Source organism: Arabidopsis thaliana, chromosome 3 (assembly GCF_000001735.4).
Source record: "Arabidopsis thaliana chromosome 3, partial sequence".
Lineage (NCBI taxonomy): Eukaryota > Viridiplantae > Streptophyta > Magnoliopsida > Brassicales > Brassicaceae > Arabidopsis > Arabidopsis thaliana.
The window spans coordinates 13163234-13181036 of record NC_003074.8 but is presented as its reverse complement, the minus strand read 5'-3'; the positions used below and the strand labels follow the sequence as shown (position 1 = coordinate 13181036).

The window sequence follows — 17803 nt, the reverse complement described above, 5'->3', positions numbered from 1 at the left end:
ATTATTTGTATAGTTAACGTTGAATATATGTTCCTAAAAAAAACAAAATGCGTTCCTATTATACTCGTTGGAAAGAGCTATTAGATGCCCCTATAACAATATAGCGTAGGCTCATATTAATTAAGGGAAAAACTCAAAAAAAAACTTCAACTAATTTTTATTTGGACGTTAATATTCAATTATTTTTGTTTGGAAGAAAAATACACGAAGTAATAACACTGTGCAATTTAATATTCAAAATATTAAATGTTGTTATTTTCACACTCACATCTGACAACCAAAATAAAATTCCAAATTTACCCTTACCTTCTCAATTAACTATTAATTATTAGATGATATGAAATTAATTTTATAATTATGGATAAAAATTAATTCTATTAATATTTATTTTATGGTGTCTAAAAATAAAATATTTTATTTTATTAATAACCTATGATACAACGTGGGTTTTAACCTAATATATATAAAAATAGAAAAAATAGAAAAAGCCAACTTTCAAATTGTAGACGTTTTAATAGCATAGTCGTTATAAGTTAACCATTTAATCATGAAGTCAGCGAATTGTTAGGCTATTAATGATATTTTGAAAAGTTGAAGATTTAAACGTCCTTAATTTAAAAGTCGAAGCTTTATTGATTAGTAACATCGTTTTTAAGACTATAAATACTTTTAAAATACAAATAGAGCATTTAAAGCTTCACTCTTTGTTAAATTTCTCTTGTTTTATTTTGTCAACACTAAAGTACTCTAATCCTCTGTTTTTATTGGAACCATTTTGTAATTCTGAATTATTATTTGTTGTTAAAATGGACTCTTGAATTACTCTGCTTTAGTATGAAATATTTTATTTATGCATTTCAAAAGCTTATTGTCTGCATTTTCTTTTTGTCATGTTATTATAACATTACTAGGGATATTTAATCTATTCATATTATGATGATATTTAACTACTTGTAACATATGCAATTATGATGAACAGCTTCTCCGAACAATGGTTTCACGGCGCAGCTCTCCTTGACACACTTGGACCTTCAACGGAAGGTCATGCATGTACGAGATCCATGTGATGGACATGCTCTTCATGCGCACTCTGGACCTCCGATAAGGTTTGCACCATTAATATGAAAGAAAGTGCTTTGTTTTCTAGGAATTGAACTCGAAACCTAGGTGTAGAAGTATTAATAAACTTTTAGTTAACTATTGAAACAAATGGACCTCCACTATAGCTGCTTATTTTTTTGTTAAAAATTTAAATAAAAAATAAAAAATAATACTAATAAAATGAAATAGAGTTAATCCCCTGTTGAACTCGAAAATGTATAGGATGATTGTAACTTTGTAAGTAAGTAAGTAAAATTAATTAGAAACGAAACTTTTTCAGAGTAAGAGACAAATCTTACCAACCATTAAAGATTTAATTAATACTAATGGAATTATGGGACAAGAAAAATGCCATACGAATACAATCACTAACTTTCTTTATACATAATAACAGCGAGACATTTAGATATCTGTTAACAACCACCCCCTGTATTATATTTTTGATCAGAACCTATATGGAATCATCGAAACTGAAATGAAAGATAGCAAAGGTCTAAAACTACCACATAGAATATATGTATGAATTGGAACATGGGATTGGTAGCCTATTTACTCTCCATTTCCGAGGCCCAAACATTAATATATGAGAAATGGTCTCTGATATTTTAATTTTTAGACTTTATCTAAAATATCTTGTTAAACGGATGAAGTACAAAAATTAAAACTGAATATTATTAACTAGTGTATGCTTAATTATACACTGCTGATATGATTATGATAAATGAACGTATATATTACAACGTAAATTGATTTACATGTAAAGAAGAAAAATATTAAATAAAAACTTATTAGGCGGATGAAAGCTAAACATTTTATTATATTTAGTTTCCTTAATTTGAAAGTTTGTAATGGTACAAGTATAGTAAAGGAATGTAGAAACTTGTGATAATTATAAAACCGATGTGCCGGTTGATAGATAATTGGATTAGTTTTGTCATTGTATTATTTGTATGGTTAACGTTGAATATATGTTCCTAAAAAAAAATGTGTTCCTCATATACTCGTTAGAAAGAGCTATTAGATGCCCCCATAACAATATAACGTAGGCTCATATTAATTAAAGGAAAAACCCGCAAAAAAACTTAACTAATTTTTATTTGGACGTTAATATTCAATTATTTTTTGTTTGGAAGAAAAATACACGAAATAATAAAACTTTGCAATTTAATATTCAAAATCTTAAATGTTGTTATTTTCACACTCACATCTGACAACAAAAAGAAAATTCCAAATTTACCCTTACCTTCTCAATTGACTATTAATTATTAGATGATATGACATTAATTTTATAATTTTGGATAAAAATTAATTCTATTAATATTTTATTTTATGGTGTTTAAAAATAAAATATTTTATTTTATTAATAACCTATGATACAACGTGGGTTTTAACCTAATATTTATAAAAATAGAAAAAAATAGAAAAAGCCAGCTTTCAAATTGTAGACGTTTTAATAGCATACTTGTAATAAGTTAACCATTTAATCATGAAGTTAGCGAATTGTTAGGCATTTAATGATATTTTTAAAAGTTGAAGATTTAAACGTCCTTAATTTAAAAGTCGAAGCTTTATTGATTAGTAACATCGTTTTTAAGATTATAAATACTTTTAAAATACAAATATAGCATTTAAAGCTTCACTGTTTGTTAAATTTCTCTTGTTTTATTTTGTCAACATTAAAGTACTCTAATCCTCTGTTTTTATTGGAACCATTTTGTAATTTTGAAGTATTATTTGTTGTTAAAATGGTCTCTTGAATTACTCTGCTTTAGTATGAAATATTATATTTACGCATTTCAAAAGCTTATTGTCTGCATTTTCTTTTTGTCATGTTATTACAACATTACTAGTGATATTTAATCTAATCATATTATGATGATATTTAACTACTTGTAACATATGCAATTATTATGAACAGCTTCTCCGAACAATGGTTTCACGGCGCAGCTCTCCTTGACACACTTGGACCTTCAACGGAAGGTCATGCATGTACGAGATCCATGTGATGGACATGCTCTTCATGCGCACTCTGGACCTCCGATAAGGTTTGCACCATTAATATGAAAGAAAGTGCTTTGTTTTCTAGGAATTGAACTCCAAACCTAGGTATAGAAGTATTAATAAACTTTTGGTTATCTATTGAAACAAATGGACCTCCACTGTAACTGCTTATTTTTTAGTTAAAAATTTAAATAAAAATAAAGAATAATATTAATAAAATGAAATAGAGTTAATCCTCTAGTAAAATTTATCAGAACCGAAACTTTTTTCGAATAAGAGACAAATCTTACCAGCCATTAAAGATTTAATTAATACTCATGGAATTATGAGACAAGAAAAATGACATACGAATACGATCACTAATTTTCTTTATACATAATAACAGCTAGACATTTGCATGTCTGTTAACAACCACCCCCATATATTATATTCTTGAGCAGAACCTATTTGGAATCATCGAAACTGAAATGAAAGATACCAAAGGTCCAAAACTACCATAGAGAATATATGTATTAATTGGAACATGGGATTGGCGGCCTATTTACTCTCCATTTCCGAGGCCCAAACATTAATAAATGAGAAATGGTCTCTGATATTTTAATTTTTGGACTTTATTATAACATTTTTTTAAACGGATGAAGTACCAAAATTAAAACTGAATATAATTAACTAATGTATGCTTAATTATATATTGCTGATATGATTATGATGAATGAACATATATATTACAACGTAAATTGATTTACATGTAACAATTTAAAAACGGTTGACCCCATTGGTTGTAGTGGTGGTCTAGCTCTTTTTTATAATAATGATTTTAATGTTTCAATAAATTTTGCAAGTAATCGTCTAATAGATTTAGATGCGGTTTACAAAGCCAAAATAATTCATCTCTCGTTTGTTTACGGTGATCCGGTTCCAAATAAAAGAGATCAAGTTTGGGAACGTTTAACAAGGATAGGTGTGTCTCGTAATGCACCATGGTTTTTCATAGGCGATTTTCATGGGGAAGGATAGGTGTATCCCGATTATAAACGTATATAAATAGTAAACATCATAAGATTAAGTTTTAACCGCGGTTAGCGATTCCGTTACCACTATTAACGGCCGTTAATTAGGATGTCTGATTTTACCAAAATTTAAAGAATAAAAGTTCTTAAAGGACATAGAAATTAACTTAGGTATTAAACCGGCAAATTAAAAATAAATGGAGTTTTTTTCGGGTTTTTTCCGATTTTAATGAGCTAACCGGAAATCATGAGAAAAGTGGTGGAAATTTAAGACATGTGTCTTCTTTCATCCCTTTCAATACAATGATCCAAGATTGCGATCTATTGGATTTTTCATATTTAGGTTACTGGTTATCATGGCGAGGATGGCGGGATAAGAAACCAATCTGGTGCCGTTTGGATCGGGCTTTAGCTAATAAGGATTGGCCTGATATATTTTGCAATTCTTTCATTGAATATTTAACAGTGATGGCCTCCGATCAATCACTGGTCATTGCAACTTTAACAGATAAGATACCATGGGGAAAACAAAGTTATAGGTTTGACAAAAGATGGATTGGTAAAGAAGGGTTATTAGAGGCAATTGCAGATGGGTAGAATATAGAAAATGGATTAAGGGAGGGTAATTTTGTGGACAAATTGACGAGTTTGTAGACGTTCTATTTCCCAATGGTGGAAGAAATTATCACCTTATGGACGAAAAACAATAGAGAATTTGAAGTCAGAGTTAGCGGCAGCACAGAGGGATGATCTCAGAACACCGGAAGAAATAACGGATTTAAACATGTGGTTAAAAGAGGCATATCGGGATGAAGAGTTATATTGGTATCAAAAAAGTCAGAGTCTTGGATGAAAGAAGGAGATCAAAATTCGAAATACTTCCACGCTCTAGTAAAACAGAGAGGTGCTATGAACCGAATAACCGGCCTCCATGATGAAAATGGAATATGGTCTGTAGAGGAGACAAATCTTCAAAAGATAGCGGTGTCGTATTTTGAGAATTTGTTCACAACGACAAATCCTCAAGTGGTGGAGGATTCTTTGGCAGAAATTCAAATTTCAATAACGGATCAGATAAATGTATTTCTAACAAAACCCACGATAGAGATTGAGATTAGAACGGCTCTATTTATGATGCATCCGAAAAAAGCACCAGGCCCAGACGGTATGACAGCTTTGTTTTTTTAAAAAACATGGGGTACCATTAAAGAGGATCCGATGTTTTTGGTAAACTCACTTCTCAAAGACGGAATGTTTGATAAACGGTTGAATACGACAAATATATGTCTTATTCCCAAAACGGAGCGATTCGACTCGGATGACCGAATTACGGCCTATTAGTCTTTGTAATGTTGGTTATAAAGTTATTTCAAAAATCCTTTGTCAAAGATTAAAAACGGTTTTGCCAAACCTTATTTTGGAAACACAATCTGCTTTTGTGGAAGGACGCCTAATCTCAGATAATATTCTTATAGCTCAGGAGATGTTTCATGGGCTTAGGACTAACCCATCATGTAAAGGAAAATTTATGGCCATTAAAACTGTTATGAGTAAAGCTTACGACATGGTGGAATGGAAATTCATTGAGGAATTATTAAGGAAAATGGGTTTCTGCGAAAAGTGGATTTCATGGATAATGTGGTGTATAACAACAGTTTTCAATATCGGGTTCTTATTAATGAACAACCTAGAGGCTTGATAGTACCCGGGAGAGGTTTAAGATAAGGAGATCTGCTATCTCCTTACCTATTTATTCTATGTACGGAGGTACTTATTGCGAATATTCGGAAAGCTGAATAACGAAAATTGATTACTGGTATGAAAGTAGCTACGGCAAGCCCCTCGGTAACTCATCTGTTATTTGCAGATGATAGTTTATTCTTTTGCAAAGCTAGCAATGAGAATTGTGGAGTAATCTTGGAAATTTTCAAGTATTATGAAGCGGTTTCAGGATAACAAATAAATTTTTCAAAGTCCTCGATACAGTTTGGTCATAAGGTAGATGGTTCACTTAAGGCAGAAATAAAATCAACATTGGGAATCACTAATCTTGGTGGTATGGGCTCCTATCTTGGTTTACCAGAAAGTCTAGGTGGATCTAAAACAAAAAAAAATTCTTTTGTTAGAGATATATTACAAAATAGGATGAATGGATGGCCAGCTAAGTTTTTATCGAAAGGAGGAAAAGAGGTGATGATTAAATCGTTATCTACGGCATTACCAACTTATGTTATGTCTTGCTTTAGACTACCGAAAACAATCACATCGAAGCTCACGACTGCAATCGCAAAATTCTGCAGGAGTTCAAATGGTGAATCTAGAGGTATGCATTGGATGGCATGTGATTAGGTGTGTTATAGCAAATCAGAAGGGGGTTTAGGTTTTTGTAATGTAGACGATTTTAATTCGGCTCTTCTAGCTAAACAATTATGGCATTTAATCACGGTTCCAGATTCACTCTTTGCGCGGGTTTTTAAAGGACGTTATTTTTCGGAAATGTAACGCTTTGGATAATATAAGATCATACTCTCCATCCTATGGATGAAGAAGTATTTGCTCAGCTAGATCTCTGGTTAATAAAGGACATACTAAAAGAGTCGGTTCTGAAGAATCCATCTCAGTTTGGGAGGATCCGTGGATTCCAACTCAATTCTCGAGACCAACAGTAAAAAATGGTTCCCCTATTGATCCTTCTTTAAGGTGAAAAGTCTTATTGACTCACATACAAATTTCTGGAATATTGATCTTTTACAAGAGCTTTTTGATCCGGAAGATGTCTCGCTAATAAGTGCTTTGCACTTGGGTGCGTCAACTAAGGAAGATATTCTAGGTTGGCATTTCACAAAATCTGGAAAGTATACAGTTAAATCTGGATATCATACGACGCGGTTAAAGACTTTGGATGATAACTATTCTTTTATTGGCCCAAACATCAAAGTCTTAAAAGCATTGTCATCGAAAGTACAGTGTCCGCCCAAGTTACGTCACTTCTTGTGGAAAATTTTAATAGGATGTGTACCAGTAACGGACAATCTACGAAAACACGGTATAAACTATGAGATAGGATGTAGCAGATGTGGTGCTCTAGAAGAAATCATTAACCACACGGTTTTCTTATGCCATCCTGCTCGTCAGATTTGGGCATTTTCAAAGATACCTACGGTCCCAGGAAAATATCCTTATGCATCTATCTATGCAAATTTGGATCATTTATTTTGGTGAATATCTTTGGAATTTGATGCGTATTTCCATGGATAATTTGGTATATTTGGAAAGCACAGAATGAAAAAATCTTTGAGAATGTGGATAAAGATCCTCTAGAGATCTTACACATGGCGGAAAAGAGTCAGACTCGTGGAAGTCCACTCAACTTGAGCTTCACAACAAAAATTTTGGTTCAGTCAATTTGAAAGATCGTAATCGATGCGGCATTTTCCTTTAGAGAATAATTATTCTGGATATCGTTGTTTTGTAGATGGATCTTGGAAAGGTAACGAAAAATTTTCTGACAACCAAGATGTGTATGATTGGTGCCCACAACCAAGATGTAGTTTTTCTTACAGACTGTTCAAATCTGGTAGAGATGGTTGTGGATGTCGGATTCACACACTCAAGTATTTATTTATTTAGTGAGAAGGATTATTCTTGAGGACAAATGTACTAGAAAATAGATTGATGATTATAGAGAAAACTATGAGTTTTGTAAGAAAATGTGTATAGTAAGTTTGCACAAAAAATGCGTGTCTCTTTACATGGTCCTTGACCCATAATTTATACTCAAAGAATACATTTAATTCTCATTTACACCCAATTATTCTATCTTAAATGTATCTGTTTCGGTCTTCGAATTAACTATTCAAACGTTCGAATTTGAATTGACTCCGGACTTCCTGGGCTTCACCTTCCAGCCCACTCGAGTCTCCAATCCGGGTAGCTTGGACTTCGATGTCACGTTCACCTCGCGAATTAAACACTTCACCTATATTCTTGCTCAAGGAAACCTGTGGGCCTTTCCTCTCTTGGGCCTCTCCTACTTACGTGGCAATCTTTGACCGGTCCCGAGCCCATGGTGCGGGATCCGACACCAACAATTAGCCCCCCAAGTCTTTCGAAGTGATACTCCAATTTGGAAGACTTTAATGCTCTAATGGGCAAAGATTGCGCCAAGTGACTCTCTGATTTCCCGCCAAAATTACGTTATTCCTATGATTTCGGAATCACCCATAATTACTCTCGTGACATCTGTCACAATTATGACCGTATATCAATTACTTACTATTAAAGCGGGGAAAACTCTTCCACTTCCCCCATGACTTCCAAGGCGGTTCCGTCATCATCACTGGCTTGCGTAAGGTAAATTCACTTTACTCTCTCCTTATTATTTTTCACGCTTTACTTTTCCTCTAGAACACAGTTCTTTTCTTCTTCCTTTCTGCACTTTCTCTCCCTCGAACCCCCAGACTGTTCATTTTCTTATGATGAATTCTGAAAACGAAAGGCCTGAATCTCCATCTTTCGATGACGGTGGTTCTAGTAATGACATTTGCACCCGACAAAATGATATCGCCGGTCCACATTATCAATCCACATGCACTCTTCAATCCCTCAGCCGACTGAGAGAACTTTGCCGAATCCCACCCAAAATTATGAGGGATTCGCAGATGCCGGAGCCCACTGAATCGCCAGAGGACCACCGTCCCAGATTCTTTTGCGTTTAGGAAATCTACTTCAAAGGTTGCGGATTGACCTTCCCTCTTCCCGAAGCTCTGGTTCGATATTTGGCTGCTCTTGAAATCGCCCTACCTCAACTAACCCCTAACCTCCTCCGAACCATCCTGTGTATTATTACCATCGCAGCGACAGCCGGTTTTGTCATCGGGGTTCCGGAATTGAACGAACTTCTCAGTATTAGGAGTTCGCCGAAGAAAACCGGGTATTTTTCAGCGTACCCGAACGCCAACAGGAATCTCATCTCGAATCTCCCGAACAAGGATGAGAATTGGCGCCATCCTTGGTTCCTGATTAACAAAACCCCTGCCTCGATTGGAAACCTTTTCGATGTGCTTCCATCGAAGTGGTCTTCGAAACCTGGTAGAAATTAGGTCACATATGCCTTTTTGCTTATCCTCTTTTTTTATTTAATCGATTTTATGATTTTCATTTCGGAGCTTTCATTGCTCCAACTCTCCCAACTATAGAATTTGTTGAATTCATCAAGATTGTTATCGAGGGAGAGACCCTCTGGAACTCTTTCACTCTCGATCGGTTCATTGAGGCCAATCATAAGCTCAGAATGAGTCCACCCGGACAACTACCCAACTTCCACCACCTCCACCTCTACCTCACGGAACTTCTGCTAGGGCTATCGCTTCCCGTTGAAAGACGTTATCCAAGCCAATGACAAAGGCTTGTGAGGCGAACAAGTCATTCCTTCAGTCTGCTGTCGACAAGAAAGAATACAGTAGAACTCTGCTGGTCGACGATGGTAGCGACGAAGGGGCGAGATCTGCCGGTGCCTTCAGACCTACACCTCACCGTAAAGGTCATGGCGGCCGGTCACCTCGTAGAGACCAATCACCACGTCGTGACTCACCTCAGACTGCTTCTCGGACTAGGTTAAGCAGCGAACTGATAGCAGACTTGCTTCAGAAAAAGAGAGAAAGACCAACTCGCAGCAGTTCCTTTCCTAAGAGAGATAAGACTATAGCCCGAACTGATCGTTCTCCTCGATCATCTCCCCTACCCCGATCAATGGGTCCCCCTCCTCCAGTCATCGCATCTCCTTCTTCTAGATCTTGGGGTGAAAGACCGGTCGGAGTGCAAATCCTCACAAGAAGAGTGTGAGCCCCGAGATGCCAACCCTAAGCTAAGGCCGTTCTGGTTCCTCAAACCAAATCACTCACAGGTTAGAAATTACCATTTAATCTCTTTACTTGCTATATTGTTTGATTCATCGGCCTAACTTCCCATACATGGGTTCGAATCTCTTTATTACTTTGACAGCGATGGAAACAGAGGGAAACGTCTTCCGATGCTTCAAGACTCGGAAAGACACAATCCTGCCAACCTTTGACAGGTGGCGTCCTGCGATTTGCGAGCGATTCCTACTTCGCGCCTAATATGACTTCCCTAAGATCGACACTCTTGAGGTTGAGTAGGGGATAGACTTTGCATCTAAGAGATCATGAGATCACTCAAACCAAAGGATGTGGAGCGAATGGTCACACAAATGATGCAGATGGCCTTTGATTTACCTTTGATCTAGCTTAAAAGAGTTTGAGATTGAAAGGATAGATGAGTTTACAATGAGGAAATACAAGAGTTTAAATAGAGAAGAAGAGAAAAGGAAGAGTTAGTCTTGGAATAAGCTCCAAGGCCACTCGGAAAAGGAGAAATCATAAATGAAAATCTGAACAAAAATAGACCCATGGCCTTCCAAATTCGTGGTCATCTTAGTGGGCTTAGGCCGGATTGATAATGGGGGATTTGGAAGTGTTACTCAAGCCTCATTAAAAACCTACTAAGGAAAACCCATTGGGACAAAACCTTAGAAGGGAAAAAGAGTACCCAAGTAACACTTAGCCTATTACCAATCGTCTTGGGCTGCTTTCGAGTTCCAAACGGTTAGTATGACTTCATTTGGATGCTTGCCCAAGTGGTTAAGAAGTCCGGTAACGGCTTGGTTGAGATGTCTAGTCTTCGAACGAGTCATAGGGCCGGTTGGTTCCGCCAAAGCTTCCTCCGTTACAAGCTGCTCCTCGGCTACAAGCTGCTCCATTGGTTCAAGTTCCAAGTCTTGTCCGGCAATAGTCATATCATGCCCTCCCTCTTGAAAAGGATTTGCCCTCAAATCCGTTTCATCTACAAGAAAAGGAGATAAATCAGAAACATTAAAGCTCGAACTTATATTATGCTTACCTCAAAAATCAATTTGATAAGAGTTATCATTGATCCTTTTTGTAATGGTGAACGGCCCGTTTATTCTTGGCATCAGTTTGCTACGTCTTTCGGCTGGGAATCATTCCTTCCTTAAGTGAATCCACACTTAGTCACCTTCTTCAAAGACCATGCGTCGCCGGCCCTTGTTCGCTTGTTCCACATACTTCTTTGTTTTCTCCTCAATATTTTTCCTAGCTTCCTCATGGATTTGCTGCACCATTTCTGCTTTCTTTTTCCCATCGTTCGGTTGGACTTTGGACTTAGCCTTTTTACATGTGACAAACTCCTTCGGCCATAAGGAGTGATGCCACGTTTGTAAGGCGCGGACCAAAGCGTAAAGTTCTTTGTCATAAATCCGATAGTTTAATGTGGCACCACCGAGCTTCTCACTAAAGTAGGCTATGGGCTTCTTATCCTGCATCAAAACAGCTCCAATACCTATGCCGGAGGCATCACATTCGATTTCAAAGGTTTTAAGAAAATCAGGTAAGATCAAAATATGGGCATTAGTAAGCTTCTGTTTAAGTGCTTGAAAAGCTTTCTCTTGAGCTTCTTCCCATTTGAATCCAACATCTTTCTTGATTACTTCGGTGAGGGGTGCAGCTAAGGTGCTAAAATCCTTGACAAAGCGTCTATAGAAACCGGCAAGGCCATGAAAGCTCAGAACTTCTCCAACGGTTTTAGGGCTAGGCCTGAAACAACCCGACCCATTTTTTTAAAAAAAAATATAATTAAATATTCCTATAAATATCTAATTAAATCAACCAATAAAATAACAATTAAACCGCAAGTCAAAAATACTATTTTATGAATAAATAAATAATTCGACCAACAAAACCAAGAATAACTAACAATCCTAACCGGGTTTTAATAACCAAAAACACCAAAAATAAAACAAACGAGTTCCTAGATCATCCTCTCTTCCTTGCCATGATTCCACGATCAGACTTTATCTTTACCTGCATCAACAACACAATGAGATACGTAAGTATTATCATAAATACTTAGTGAGGCGATCCTCCCATCTACGAGCTATACACACAAGCAAATAAAAAGGTATAATCACGAATACAATACAAACAAACCAGTCATTGAACAATTCACCCAAAACACATTCACCACACCTACATATCATCACACAAAACAAATCACACAACCCAATCGCCCAGATAAGCTCATGGTCACGCACTCACCTTAACAAATTGATTCTAATAGCAATTAAACCCAGGAGAGTCTCTCCTTGCGTCTGAAACAGTCCAGAAACGTCCTACAACAAGTCCACAACCAAAAGCAACCTTGAAGCAAACTGGACAGGAAAAACCAGAAACAAGCAGTCTCAAAGACGAAACCCTAAAACACAAACTAACCGTTAACTATTCACTCGCTCCGGTGAAATCCTAGCTGCAGACGTCAAAAAGCTGCCCACAAAATCTCGTGCCGATCGGAAAACAGACGAGACCACGATCTCAGTTTCAATCTCCGCTGGTCCCAATTCGCGTCTGAGAAAACGTGTCTCACGAAACTGCGAATAACTCAACCAATTTTAATCCAAATACAATTCTGTAAACTGGAGAATAACTATAAAGGACTTGGGAATAACTCTACCAAATTTCGTTACCGTTTACCACGATTTGATATGACGAAACCGATTTCTCCCAAACCCTAACGATTTTGCTCCTTCTCCTTTTCTCTCTTTTTCTCCTTTATAAAACGAAAAGTGGCTAACCAAAGCCCTAATTTCGAGTTTCCTTCTTTTATAGGCACAGTCTAGGGTTTCCAATTAACCCAACCAATTAAACCGGATGATTTAAAAACAAACCCTAACCGATTTTCCGGTTCACGGGCGTTACAAGGCCACTCCTTGATTACCTTCACTTTCTCCTCGTCTACTTTAACCCCATCTGCACTTACAACAAAACCTAGAAAAACAAGATTATCCGTGCAAAAGGTGCACTTTTTAAGATTCGCAAAAAGCTTCTCTTCCCTAAGGACTTTCATGACCGATTCTAGATGATCAATATGTTCAGCCATGCTCTTGCTATAACCCAAAATGTCATCGAAATAAACCACAACGAAATGACCTATGAATGCTCTAAGAATGTGGTTCATTAAGCGCCTGAATGTACTAGGTGCATTTGTCAACCCGAATGGCATAACTAACCATTCGTACAACCCATGTTTCGTTTTAAATGCAGTTTTTGACTCGTCTTCTTCTTTCATCCTAATTTGATGATAACCACTTTTTAAATCTATTTTAGAGAAAATGCATGAACCATGCAACTCATCAAGCATATCATCAAGTCTAGGAATAGGGTGGCGATACTTCACCGTAATATTATTGATTGCACGACAATCAACGCACATACACCAACTCCCATCTTTCTTTGGAACAAGTAGAACCGGAACGGCACATGGACTCATGCTCTCTCGGATATGCCCTTTAGCCATGAGTTCGTCGACTGGTCGTTGCAACTCCTTGGTTTCCACCAGATTGGTACGATAAGCAGGACGGTTGGGAAGTGTTGATCCCGGGACAAAGTCTATTTGATGTTCGATTCTCCGGATAGGTGGTAAGCCGTTGGGGCTGACTTCGGGAAACACATCTTTATAATCCTGTAAAAGAGAAGTCAACTCACTCGGATCGGCCGGTGCAAGGTTAGTCAAAGACGTTAGTGCTTCTTTAAAAATAAACAATAAGATGGGTCGTTTATAGTGCATAGCTTGCTTAACCTTGTTAGCCTTAATAAAGAAATTGGGTTGCTTACGGACTTTGGTTTCCTTGGCCGAGAGTTGAATTTGATCCTCATATACCTCTTGTGGTGTCAATGGAATGAGGGTCGTTTTCTTGCCTTTGAACATGAAGGAGTACCGATTTGTGAAACCATCATGGGTCACTCTCCGATCCGATTACCATGGTCGGCCTAAAAGGATATGTTTGACGTCCATTGGCAACACATCACAAAGAATTTGATCATGGTAGCTTCCAATTGCTAAGGGTACAACCACTTGATTCTTGACACTCATTTCTCCATCATCGATAAGCCATTGTAACTTGTACGGCTTAGGATGCTTTTGCGGCTTCAAATCGAGCTTTCGAACCATTGTTTCACTCGCCACATTTGTACAGCTTCCTCCATCAATGATCAAGCTACAAACTTTCTCATTGACGATGCACCGCGTATGAAATAGGTTCTCTCTTTGCTCTTCTTCTTCGGTTCGGGTTTGAAGGCTTAAAGTTCTCCTTGCCACGTAAAGTTCTCCGAACTTTTCTTCATACTCATCCGGGGATGAAGTCACGTCTTGCTCCTCTTCCGAATCCTTAGAAACTTTCCTCGACATCAAAAGCTTCTCATTAGCCAGCTTAGCAATACACTCTTCGGACGACGAATCAGGTTTTAGCACGAACTCGTCTTCGGACTCAAACTCACCATTCGCCCTTATGACCATAACTCTCTTGTTGGTATATTCATTAGCATAGTGCCCACGTCCATGGGACTTGAAGCATCAAAGATCACGGGTTCTAGTAGTGGTGCACTATCGGGCTTGGTCTTGTCTCGCTCTTGGATAGTCGGCATTATTTTAGGCTCACTCTTAGGAATGAAGGCTGGCTTGACGTCTCTTGAATAGCTTGGTCGGTTTGAATCATAATTCACCCAAGAGGATCCCTTTCTCTTAACCTGTTGCTCCACTAGGATATCTTTATGTAGCATCTCCTCCAACTCTTTGTAATGTTGCATCTCGACACGGTCCTGAATTTCTTGATTCAATCCTCCCAAGAACCTTGACATAGTCGCTTCACGATCCTCCATTATATTAGCGGGCAATATCAAAGTTTCCATCTCTTGGTAATAGTCTTCCACCGATCGAGTACCTTGGATGAGCTTTCAAAGCTTGGAATGAAGTTCACGATGATAGTGGCTTGGCACAAACCTACGCCTCATGAGAAGCTTCAACCCTTCCCATGTTTCAATAGGATGCTTTCCATTACGCCGCCTTGTAGTGACGATTTGATCCCACCAACTAAGAGCATAGTCGTAGAATTCAGTTGCGGCGACCTTCACGCGGTTAACGTCAGCGTAGTTTTGACAATTGAACACAAGTTCCATTTTCTTTTCCCAATCCAAATAGGCATCCGGATCATTCTTCCCATGGAAAGGTGGAACCTTCATCTTATAGCCACCAAGATTCTCAACCATAAGATCTCTTTCTTCTCTCACACGTCTTGGTCTCCGATTACTCCGGTGAGATGAGTGACCATGGCTGTAGTATTCTTGAGCGTTTGGGTCAATTAGGTCCTTCCTAGGGTCCTTGATTCGACTATCCATCTCCTTTCAAGATTGCTCTCCTTCCGAGATGATAACTTGTTCACCGGGTGCTTTCCCTTTCGCCCTAAGCTGATCATTAATTGGCTTAAGTTTGGCATCAATTATTTTCTCCATTTGTAAGGTGATAGCATCGATGATGGCTTGGTTATTAACACTCTTCTTTGAGCTTGATTCGGTTGTCACCATTTTCTGCCAACAAACAACACAAACCAGTCACTAGTTCAAGGAGAATACTAAACGTTTTACTAAAAACAGAGGCAGAAGATCGAACATAATAAATTATTAAATCATGCTCAAAAATTCCAAAAATAATTTTATAAGATACTACACTCGTCCTAGATTCAGATCCAATTGATTTTGTAATTTTATCGCAAGCTAATTATTTATAAAAATTAAATCAAGATGACAGCGAAGATGAAAAGACAGATGAGAAGATGAATGGGCAAAATGAAATGATGAATAGAATGGAACGAAATGATGAAGTGATGAAAGGATGGAGTACTCAACTTCAGAATGTGCTCTGATACCATTTAATATGACTTCCCTAAGATCGACACTCTTGAAGTTGAGTAGGGGATAGACTTTGCATCTAAGAGATCATGAGATCACTCAAACCAAAGGATGTGGAGCGAATGGTCACACAAAGGATGCGGATGGCCTTTGATTTACCTTTGATCTAGCTTAAAAGAGTTTGAGATTAAAAAGATATATGAGTTTATAATGAGGAAATACAAGAGTTTAAATAGAGAAGAAGAGAAAAGGAAGAGTTAGTCTTGGAACAAGTTCCAAGGCAACTCAGAAAAGGAGAAATCATAAATGAAAATTTGAACAAAAATAGACCCATGGCCTTCCAAATTCGTGGTCATCTTAGTGGGCTTGGGCCAGATTGATAATGGGGGATTTGGAAGTGTTACTCAAGCCTCATTAAAAACCTACTAAGGAAAACTCATTGGGACAAAACCTTAGAAGGGAAAAAGAGTACCAAAGTAACACTTAGCCCATTACCAATCGTCTTGAGTTGCTATCGAGTTCCAAACGGTTAGTATGACTTCATTTGGATGCTTGCCCAAGTGGTTAAGAAGTCCGGTAACGGCTTGGTTGAGATGCCTAGTCTTCGAACGAGTCATAGGGCCGGTTGGTTCCAACAAAGCTTCCTACGTTACAAGCTGCTCCTCGGCTACAAGCTGCTCCATTGGTTCAAGTTCCAAGTCTTGTCCGACAATAGTCATATCAACGCCCATCACTCATCTCGGGTTAGTTCTCTTTATTTGTGACCTTTTAGCTCCACTCTTTCGTTTATACGCTAACTCACCTTTGTAACCCTTGGTTCAGACAAACAGCGAACTCAATGACATGATTCAGTATTACGAGAGGTTGTTGCTTGACAGGGAACAGGACGTTATGGCCTGGAAGGATAAGTCTTCTTCTCTTGAGTCCGATCTCCGCTCTTCCACTGAAGTCAAGCAAAAATTGGAAGATCAATTGGAAAATCTTTCCTCCAAACTCATGCAGTCAAACGGCGAGTTGCAGGATCAGTATCAGAGGTATGACAAGATTCAGGAGGAACTCTCGAATGCTCGGGGCAGACTCTCAGAATCTGAATCCAATGCTTACGACTTGTCCAACCAGCTATCCAAATTGCAGGCCAAGTACAAAGCAATCGCCAAACTTTGAGATGCTGAGTTAGCGAGATCAGCATCAAAAGCCAGGAAAGAAGTAAAAGGTCACGGGATAGAATGGATTCAAGGGGCGATCGTTTTCATCCAAACCGAGAAAACTAGGACAGAGCTGGAATCAGACATCAAGGAATATGAAAGCAACCTCCTCCTTCTGGACCAAACCCATGACGAGGATTTTTCCGAGGAGCAAGAAAGGTCCGAATTGAAAGCCGTTTTAGCAGAGAAGCGAAGTCGCTTGGCCGCTCTTCCCTCTTCGTCATTCAACCCTCAACAGTTCGAGGAGTTCTTTACCGAGTCGCCTCCTTTGAGCGAATCCGGTTTAGATTGGACTAGTAAGTTTTAAAACCTCAAACTTTGACACCAAACCAAAATAAGTTATACTTACGTTTCCCTGATTCGAGATGATTATCCCAGGTCCCAGTGATCCCGTGGAACCCGAAGTACCTATCATGTCGGTGGTAACTCCTGAACCGGTAGCCACTCCGCCAGAAATTCTTCCATCCACGAATACCGTAACAGTGGTCATCGAGGATGACGATGGTTCGGAATCTGGGATTCCTACTGAACAGCCCGTCACTGACGTAACGGATGAGACTGAGACCCAGTCGTGGACCCAGTCGATCTTGAGCCAACTCAGACTGAATTCGAGGTGGCTGAGGATCCGTAGTGGCTGCGTCCACTTAATGGGGGTTGTCCCTTTATGAACTTGAAGTTTATTTCTCAGTCTACTCTCATCGCCTAAGTAGGC

The 17803-nt window shown here is 38.1% G+C and overlaps 2 protein-coding genes and 2 pseudogenes across 4 annotated transcripts; 3 read left to right on the top strand and 1 right to left on the bottom strand.

The window, feature by feature from the left end:
- Positions 1 to 3795: 3795 nt before the first annotated feature.
- Positions 3796 to 7472, top strand: AT3G32205 (annotated as a pseudogene; the record flags this gene model as incomplete). Its single annotated transcript has 1 exon — positions 3796 to 7472.
- A 2037-nt stretch (positions 7473 to 9509) lies between these two features.
- Positions 9510 to 9956, top strand: AT3G32200 (myosin heavy chain-like protein; the record flags this gene model as incomplete). The annotated part of the gene is made up of 1 exon (NM_114042.1): positions 9510 to 9956. One exon carries the CDS (start codon positions 9510 to 9512, stop codon positions 9954 to 9956), a length of 447 nt encoding a protein of 148 aa, NP_189762.1.
- A 745-nt stretch (positions 9957 to 10701) lies between these two features.
- On the bottom strand, positions 10702 to 15466 carry AT3G32195 (annotated as a pseudogene; the record flags this gene model as incomplete). Its single annotated transcript has 1 exon — positions 10702 to 15466.
- Positions 15467 to 16479: 1013 nt separating this feature from the next.
- AT3G32190 (myosin heavy chain-like protein) lies at positions 16480 to 17759 on the top strand (the record flags this gene model as incomplete). The annotated part of the gene is made up of 4 exons (NM_114041.1): positions 16480 to 16629; positions 16709 to 17025; positions 17068 to 17387; positions 17470 to 17759. The coding sequence occupies 4 exons, from the start codon at positions 16480 to 16482 to the stop codon at positions 17757 to 17759; spliced, it is 1077 nt and encodes a 358-aa protein (NP_189761.1).
- Positions 17760 to 17803: the final 44 nt, after the last annotated feature.